This window comes from Apus apus, chromosome 17 (assembly GCF_020740795.1).
Source record: "Apus apus isolate bApuApu2 chromosome 17, bApuApu2.pri.cur, whole genome shotgun sequence".
NCBI lineage: Eukaryota > Metazoa > Chordata > Aves > Apodiformes > Apodidae > Apus > Apus apus.
In genome coordinates, this window is record NC_067298.1 from 4,688,378 (window position 1) to 4,697,747 (window position 9,370).

Consider the following 9,370-nt stretch of genomic DNA (forward strand, 5'->3'; position numbering starts at 1 on the left):
GCAGTGTCCTTGGTTGAAGTGTTTGTGCCCCAGCTTTACATCAATCAAGACCTGAGCAAACTGCAGCAGCCAGCACCAATTAGGCACATCAGGGTCTGGCAGTGGAGCCCCAGTACCTGCCCCCTCACCCCCCCAGGCTGCTGCTGCTGTGCAGCTCTCCCAGGCAGCATCTTTATTCTCCCTGATTATTTGTGTACACAAATTAAGAGGCAGCATCTCGCAGCCATTCGATGGGATGTGTTACATGATGTGGAACAGAACTGGAGGGATCACACAGAGCTCTTCTCCAGTGGGGGGGTGACGTGGGTGAGCATGGGGACAGGGCTAGTTGTCTGCTCTGGAGTGAAAAAGTTCAGCTGTGGGGGGGGGGAATGGGAAGGCAGAGGGAAGGGAAAGAGAAGAGTTGCAATGAGATGTTCAGGATCTTTCTGGTGTTTGGGGGATGAAAAGAGCAGCCCTTGGTTCTGCCCGTCGACAGGTGAAGTTTTCTGCAATGTCTCTGTAGAAATGCAGCACCAGAGGCCTCAGCACCAGCCAGGAGGGGGGGGGGTGTCCCCGTGTGTGTCTCTCCAGCCTCCCAGAGATGGGTTTGGAAGAGCAAGTGCTGCTGCCTGGGATGCCATCTTGGGGACAGCAGTCTCATGCCCATGTGTGGCTCACTGGGGACAGAGGCTTTTCCCTGGATCCTGTGCCCTGGTATGTTACAGCAGCCTCTGGCTAAGGGAGAATCCAGCCCCTGGCAGGCCCTGATTGCCCTCAGGCCACAGTCACTGGCATCCCCCCCTCTACACGCTGGATCTCCTGTGTGCTGGAGGGCTTCCAGCAGCTGCTCTGGAGGTGAGAGCCCCTTCCTCCACTGTGCCCCTGACCCACAGGCTGCAAGTGCCCAGGGTCACAGTTAAAGCCTCAGCCAAGCACTGCAGGGCAGAGCTGAGCCAGGGCAGACCTGGAAGGATGTTTGGAGGGATCCTGCCCTCCCCAGGCTTTCCCCTGAAACCTTGGCACAAAGCAGCTCCCCTAACTGCCCTCTCCTCCTGGGAAGGGAAGCAGAAGGAAGGGCAAATCGTGCTCCTCTCATTAGGTGTGTGCCTGCAGCAGGTGAGCAGGGACAGCTCTAGCCAGCCCGTGTGCATGGCTTGCTCTGTCCCAGCTGCACCCAAGCTCACCTGCCCGGGCTCAGCCCCCACACCGCAGGGACTCTGTGCTCAGTAGCTGTGCTGGGGGCTGGGGAGGAAAAGCCGTTTCACCTGCTGCCACTTGTTGAAAGAAAATGCGCTGCAGGTGTTTAGTTCTTCACCTCACCACATGGTACAGAGACACAGGTAGGAACCAAGCCAGTCAGAGGGCTTTACCTCTCCTGCACGACCCAGCTCCCCTGGGACTGCCCTTAGCTGCATTTTTCTGCTAAAGCAGAGGCTGGACACAGGCTGCACCCCCACATCTCAAACCTGCGTATTTTTAGCCCCACTCAGCACACGTGCAGTGGGGTCACTTCTTGCCCTGTCCCATTGCTGGACTCTCAGCTCAACAACGTGCCCGGGCAGCCCCTGGGGCAGGGCTCACACCAGCCCTGAGGACAACACTGGGTCTGGCAAAGCTCTCTCCTCCGGGCCGGGCACCAAGGGGCTCTTGGCACGCTGCTTTATTTGCATTTTTGGTATCACAGCTGCCCCGCAACGGCTGAGGCTCCAGGCTGCTGCCCCCTGCCCTGCATCCTGCCCTCAGCCACCGGGAGAACACCTCTGCAGCGCTCCTGTCCTGCTGGATTCCCCGCGTGGCAAAGGTCTGGCAAAGCCCAGCTCCCATGCTGTGTCCCCCCATGGCCCAAGCTTGCGAACCCCAACGTAGGTGACCCCAGCTCAGCAGCGCCTGCACCAGCATCTCTAGTGAGTCTTGCGAAGACCCACAAAACCCGCAAAGCCCCCCGGAGCGGGGAGGGGGGGGCATGTGGGGGTGGGACCCGGCCCGCTGGTACCGCCGGGAGCTGGTGGGGGTGGGAGGGCTGTATAAGGCAGGCAGGCATTGGGTGTGTGGCCTGTGCTGCTGGGTCAGCTCCTCCAATGGCTCCACTCATTGCTGGAGCCCCGCGCTGCGGGGGCAGCGGGAGGTGGGCACGTGGAGAGGACCCTGGCACCTCCCGCACCTCGGGCTGCAGCTCCCGCGTCTTGGTCTTGGCACCTTCTTCCGTCTCCACCATCTCAGCCTTCGCGTCTTCTGCATCTCAGGCTCTTGCGTCTGTCGCAGCTGCAGCATCTCTGCACCAGTGCTGCTGTACCCTGCAGGTCTTGGGGCGGGGGCTGGCGGGGAGCAGGGGTCCTGGCCCACCCGGGCTGCCCAGGGAGGGTGGTGGGGCACGAGGAGCCTCTCCCCAGGGTGATTCGGGGTGTGGGGGGAAGGCTGTTGGGAAGGCTGCACCGTTTGCAGCCCTGTCCCCATCCAGCCATGGCAGGGAGGTGATGGGCACAGGGTGGCCTGGGTGATGGGCAGGGACAAGGTGCAGCATCACCTGGGGCTGCACCCAGCGTGCCCATGGCTGCGGTGGGCAGGGGGCCACCCCCTTGGATCAGCGGCCAAAAGTGAACTGCCCTCCTGTTTCGGTCCCCCTGGGCAGGACCCCAGGTTTCCCCAGTAAAGGGCTCTGCCCTGAGTCCTGCTCCCTGTGTTCCCGAGGCGCTGGGTGAGGAGCAGCCACATGGCTTGGCAGAGCGTCGTGGTGGCAGCACCAGGGTATGTGGCTGCAAGCAGGAGAGCAGTGAGGACAACCCAGCCCATGGCAATCCTGCCTGCACCCCCCAGCTGCCTGCCAGCCCCCCCACTCCTGCCCCCAGCCTTATCCTGCACCAGGCTCCTGGAGGAGGCTTTCACCTGCCTGGAGGTCACTGTCATTGCACCAAGGCCCACAGGGGATGTGGCAGCTTGGGACCCCACGGGGAGGTTGGGCTCTCCCTGCTGGCACCTTCTCCTCCTTTGCCTGGTTTGGGAAGGGGCTGGGATCACTGGATGTGATCCTGCACCTATTGTAGGGCTGGGCTTCTTAAAGCTGGGGACCCCAGATTGCCCAGTTCCATTGAATCTGGAGCAGGATGGATGACATTAATCCACTTTAAAGCTTTAATATCCTTATTTATTGTGGTTGTGGGGCTGCTGAGCAGGTTAAATGCTCGTTACAGCAGGGATGGGCTGTGTGAGGGGAGAGTAAAGCAGGGCAGTGCATGCTGAAGCACAGCAAATACTGCCCTTCTGTGCTCCTCTCCCACTCCCTTTATTACCTCCTTTTAATGTGTTTATGGTTTTTATGTCACTGGATCAGCTGCCTTCTAATGGCTGTTGTTCTTTTCTGTACTTGGACGTGAGAAAAGCTGGTTTATTTTTAGTTACTCATGCTTGGTAAAAACTGTAGTGGTTAAATTGTCAGGAAAATTGGAACACCAAGTGTCCTGACACTTCCAGGGGAGGCTGGAGAGCTGGGGAGGCTTCAGATAGTGATGGAGCATGGAAGAGGGAAAGCAAACACAGTGATAAGGGGTATGGGCACTGATATCAGGCACTGCAGCATTTGAAGCAGAGGAGAAAGAAAGGCAGACCTGTCCCAGCTCCACTTTGCAACCAGGTGTTTATTGGGGGTGCTTAAAAACAAACAAAACAAAAAGAAAAACCAAAATAAGAGAAAACCAGAGAGAGGCACAGACTGCCCGGTCACATGCTGGGTGTGAGGTACCAAACCAGAACTACTTTGGACACTGGATCTGTTGGTGGAGCCAGGAGGTTGTTGGTGCGAGCGCTGGTGGGACCCACGGGAGACCCCAGAGAGCGGCACCGGGGACGCGGTGGGGCTGCCTGGGGGTCCACACCTGCCTTCTGATGCATGCAGCCCAAACCTCTTGTTTGTCCCACTTCCTAGCACCCCAGAAGCTGCCTGCCTGCTCGCCTGCAAGCTCACCAGGGTGGTGATGCCACCTGCTGCCTGCCCCATGGCCGTGTCCCAGGTAAACCTCCTGCTTTCCGGGAACTCTCCCCTCCAGCACCCACATCCCCCCCACCCCAGGTCCCTCCACCTCATCATCTCCAACTCTCACCAGTCCCAGCAGGCTGGGTGGGGAAGAGAAGGGAAGGTGTGGGAGGCAGCAAGGTTGGTTTTGGCTTCTCCCCACTCAGCCCACCTGAGTTTCCAGCCGCTGCCTTCCCCCGGCCCGGGCGGGCGGCTCAGCACACGGAGCAGCTGTTGGTCTTGTTCATGGGAGGCCTCAGCACCTGCTCCTTGGGCAGCGTCTCCCTCCTCTTGCAGAGCGCCGGGCTGAGCCGGCTGGGCAGGTTGGCTTGTTGCAGCAGCTCCTTGAAGACCTCCAGGACGTTCTCGTTGTCCTTGGCCGATGTTTCCATGAAGCGGCTGTTCCAGTCCAGCTCCACCAGCGACAGGGCGTCCTCTGCCGGCACCTGCCGCTCGCTGCCGCTCTCCGCCTTGTTGCCCACCACCACGATGGGAGGGGACTTGTCCTCCTTCACCTCCAGGATCTCCTCCCGCAGGCTCTTGACGCTCTCGAAGGATTCGGCATCATCGACAGCGTAGACCAGGGCGAAAGCGTCGCTGTTCTGGATCGAGAGCTTCCTCATGGCGGGGAAGGAGTAGCTGCCGCTGGTGTCCAGGATTTCCACCTTGAGCGTGGCCCCGCTCACCTCGTACTCCTTGCTGTGCAGCTCCTCCACCGTGCGCCGGTGCTTGGGCTCGAAGGTGTCCATCAGGAAGCGGCGGATCAGGGCTGTCTTGCCCACGCCGGCAGCTCCCAAGAAGACCAACCGCACGTGGTTCTTCTCCTTCACCACCGGGGACATGGCTGGGCGCAGAGGGGAACAGGATGCTCCACAGCTTGTTGCTCACCCCAGCGGTGTCCCTGGTTGGCTGCTTGGCTGTCTGTCCTCCCCTGCACCAGCTCCGTGCAGTCAGGGAACTTTGGTGCCACTTCCCTGGCAAACTTCTCCCAGCCGATCTGCCACAAACGCTACAGCTTCCAAGTCCAGCTCGTCTTTTATCCTGGTTCCTCTTTGCCATGTGGCACCAGACTGTCCAATCTCCGTGGGTTGAGGGTGCTGAGGGAGGGAGGGCAGGGAGGGAGGAGAGAGAGCGGGGTGCTCCGGGCCAATCCGCAGAGCTCAGTCCTGGAAAGCCCCTCCAGCCCTGGAAGGCAGCGCTGCCTTGCAAATTGCGCTTGCATCGCCCGCCGCAGCCGGGGAGCCGGCAGCATCGCAGCCCTTGCGCCGCGCCAGCCCTGCTGCCCTTCCCTCCTCCCTGGAGATTAACATCTCGTGTCTTGGCGTGGGTTTGCTGGCAGCAGGGGAGCTCAGCAGGGGTCCCCCACCCGTTGGGTGGCTCATGGCCAGCCATAGCAGGGGCTGCTTCGGTGACCCGCGACAGTTCTTGCTCTTCTCTGGGGCTGGGGACCTCGTTTTGCAGGTGGGGTTGCTGCAAGCGTGCCCAGCTCTTCTGGGAGCTGATGAAATACTTCCCTCAGGGGGCAGAAGAATCTCTCCCCAAAACCCTTGGATCAAAACCACCACGTCTGGCTGTCACTCAGGCGGTGACTCTAGGAAATGTTTAACCTGAGGGGAAAATAAGAAGAAAAAAAAAACCAGCTGTGCCTGAGAAGGATGCATGGCCAGCTCCATGAGCAGCTGCCCAGCAGCCGTGGGTGGGTGGGTGAAGCCGTGACCTCCTTCAGCACGACAGTGACCCAGGAGGGTTGGCTGATCCGTGGTGAGAGGTGGGATCTGTGTCCCCTCGGCAGGGCCGGGCATTGCCCCCGGACACGGGTTTGCTGAGAGGGGAGTGGGGCTGCCCGGTCTGGGGGTGTTTCCACAGCAGTCACCTTCCCTCTTCCACCCTGGACTTGTTTTGGGAGCTGATTTATGCAAAGTGCAAATGCAGAGAGAACTTGCTCAAAAGGAGGGGCTGCTTCCCAGCACCAAGTACCAGATCCAGTGCTTGGTTCTGGCTGAACTGATTCTGTTGATTCCAGAAGCCCTTTACGTAAGAATTACCCTTAACACTGAAGTTTTAGCTCTGCCAGGAGTTTTCCTTGTCTGATCCTGCTGTGAGGAAAGCCAAGAGACTTTGTCAGGGTGAGCAGGGTCCCCTCCTTGGCTCAGTCTGCCTTGGGAGAAGGAGGGTTGGGTCTCTCACAGGCCGGGCCGTGGGGCTGGTGTCCAGATACCCCCAGTACACGACAGCACCGATGGGGTTTTGCAGCATCCAGTGATGTATCTTCTCTTGCACACTTGAAGCTCTCTCTGGAGAGACTTACTCTGCTGTGAGGAGAGCCCAGAGGCCATGCCCTAGGCTGAGGATGAAGGAGGGGTGATGGCACAGCCATAGGACCAGGAGAAGGGGTGGATGAGTGAAGAGGGCTGGGTTTGGGCATGACCGTGAAGCAGTGATCATGGGTTGGTGCCTGACGTGCCACTGACATTGGTGGACATGAAGAATGAAAGCTGTTGAGGAAGCAGAGTGTGCCGAGGTATCTGACCCCAGCTTTGGAAGCTGTTGAAAGCAAAAAAAACCCCAACAACCCTTGTTTTTTTTTTTAAATTGGACAAGAAATTGGTTAATGCCTCTTTTTGCTTAGATAGCTGTAATGACAGGGTTCTTCAGGAGAGGAGGTGAGAGCCTGTCCCAGAGCTGCTCCCCTTGGCTTTGGGGAAGCTCTGCAGGGGGGCTCTCCAGCTCTCAGGAGGTGCTGGGGGCTGTTCCATGCCTTCATCACTGCTTCTTTTCCCAGTGTTTCATTCCACAGGGCCACAAAACATGGATCTGTTCAACCTCACAACACCCAGTGTCTCTTACAGATTGCAGAAGAGGTACCCTCGGTGAAGGAGAAACCCATGCCAGGAGGGAATGGGGACCCCAGGCTCCAAACCCCCATCCTGGCTCTAAACCATTCCTTCACGAGCTGCTGGACACGCTGGGAAACACCAAGCAGCAATGGCCAGCCATGGAGGGTTTCCCAGATCGTGGAAGGTGACCCTGATGCCACGGGAGCCACCACCAGGTCCTGTCCCTACACCTTGAGCCACTTCTGCAGGAAGTGGATCCATCCCTCATGGTCTGGGTGAGACAAAGCCCCCGTGTGCTGGAGCAGCAGCTCCTGCCTCGGTGCCCCGATGGTTTTTCACATCAGTTGCCTCCCCTCAGTTTTCACATCTGTGCTGCTATGGTTACCGAGAGCCAGGAAGGCTTTAACTCTCCCTCAGAGCAACAGAGGGTTTCAGGGGTAATCTTGTTAAGAGATGAGCAATGAATATTTCCAAAGGCCTTTTGCATGAGTGTCTCGTTCCGTATCAGCTCATGTCCACTGACAGCAGGGAGAGTGAAGTGTGGGGGGAAGGAACCAGAGAGGGATGAACACACAGCCTTGTTTTCCATTGCAGCCTTTTGTGTCCAGAATGAGGTGCTTACATGCTGTGTTTTCCAAGGAGGGCTTGGCCAGCCAGCTTGGGGCAGGTATCATTAAAAAAATGGTAATTAAAGCCTGGGTTTCCCCCCCGGGGAAAGACTCATGGGACCTTTATGAGCACTTGGGGAGTTTTATGGATGTGTCCTGCAGAAAAGCTGTGCAATCCATCCGTGGGGACTCACTGGGAGGGTGAGGGGAGCTGGGATGGGTCTTGGCTTCAGCAGGGCTGTGGGAGTGGCTGGGATCTGGCCCCTGTGGATTTGGTAACTCGGGTGGAGTGCTGGATTCAGCACCCATGGGCACTGGAGCTTGGAAGGGGCAAAGCCTGTGCCAGCACTGAGCTGGAGCGTGCCCTGGGGATGGGACAGGGGACCAGGACGCCCTGGGAGGGAGGGAGGGAGGCAGTGAGCTGCCTGCAAGGGAGCTGGGAGGAGAAACAGCCCCGAGCTGCTGGCGGGGAGCAGTGCAAGCAGCAGGAGGAAGGATGAGGAGCAACAGCCCTGATCAGCAGGAGCTGGGACAGGGTGTGAATGAGCTGGGTGGGTTTGGGGCAGGTAGAGCCCCAGGCCCAGCATTCGCAGGCAGGTTGGAACAAGGGGCATTTGGAGACTTGAAACAAGAGTGTTCCTGGTCATCCTTACCCCAGATCCAGCCTCTGTAGGGCCAACAGCCATGGAATGGTGGGTAACCTGGGTGGAGATGAGGGACAGTTCCCAAGGTCCCAAGCTGGTGCTGGGGCTCAGGCAGAGCAGTGAACCAAGCTTGAAACACCAGCTCTGCCTGAGCACAGCCCCTGCCATTGCTGGTTGCAGGCTGGGACTTGGGACACTGTGGTGCCTCTTCTGTCCTTGAACCAACCCTCACAGGGGCCCAGGAGGGAGGGAGCTCCTTGACTGGAGGGTGTGAGCTGAACTCTCCCAGGTAAAGGTCCTAATATTCTGCCAAGTTCTGAAGCATCTTTTACAACTACTGCTCTGTTTCACTAGCAAGCCTTTTGGCTGCTGCCTTAAAGCAATGGTATGAGGGGGAATCCAAAAGACCACAGGAACCTTTCCCAGCACCGAGTGCCCCCAATTCCAGACATGGCTCTGCTGCAGTGCTGGGATGAGCTCCAGCAAGACAGTTCCCAGACCTTAGGAACAGCCCGTGCTGTCTCTGTGCTTTCAGGGAGCTCACATCTCAGTGTTCAGCTGTCATGGTTCAGAGGGGACAGTGGACAGCGAGGGAGCTGAGAACAATGTTCTCTGGCACGGTGCTGGAGGAGGTGGTGCTGGGATGCTCCAGTCCTGGACATGGTGCCCAAGAACCTGCTCTGTGGGGTGAGGAGCTCAGTGCTTGGGCTGAGGGGCTTCCCCAGCTGCTGGAGAGATGTGCCTGGCCCGCTGCTCCTAAGCTCTAAGCATCGTTATAAAAGTGGCAAATGCTTTGCAGCACTGAGACACTTTTCCATGAGTCTGGGCCAGCTTCTGGAAGCTGGTGGAGCTGATACATCCCTGACTCCTGCCATGGGGTGCCTCTGTACCCCAGAACGGGACAGAGAGGCAGCAAAGGCAACAAGTGCCTGCAGGATGCGTCCACCCCACGTCACCCACTTGTGCCCCTGTTCTGCCCCTGGATAAATTCATGGTGTACGTGAGAGCAGCTGTGTGTTCAGCTGGGCTGCCTGGCAGGTCAGCTGGGAAGGTGAGAAGGAAGCTGTAATGAGAAACCCCAGTGAGACCCTCCCTGCCCAGCATGTCCCCATCAGCGCAGGCAGGCGCTGGGCAGCAGCCTCGTGGGGTGAAGCATTTCTTCTCCCACCTGGAATGAGCCCTGGATGGGAGACCAGGAGGAAACGGGGGAGGGAGGAGCAGGCTGGCAGCCTGTCTGCCCCCCCTCCCTGCACCAGAGGTGGGTGAGGCAGGTCCTCACCCCAGCATGGGGAC

The 9,370-nt window shown here is 58.7% G+C and overlaps 1 protein-coding gene across 1 annotated transcript; it reads right to left on the minus strand.

Annotated features, from left to right (window-relative positions):
- Positions 1-3,992: 3,992 nt before the first annotated feature.
- On the minus strand, positions 3,993-5,103 carry LOC127391620 (GTP-binding protein Rhes-like). Its single transcript, XM_051634563.1, has one exon. The coding sequence runs from the start codon at positions 4,828-4,830 to the stop codon at positions 4,204-4,206; it is 627 nt and encodes a 208-aa protein (XP_051490523.1). The 5' UTR covers positions 4,831-5,103; the 3' UTR covers positions 3,993-4,203.
- Between the last annotated feature and the right edge of the window lie 4,267 nt (positions 5,104-9,370).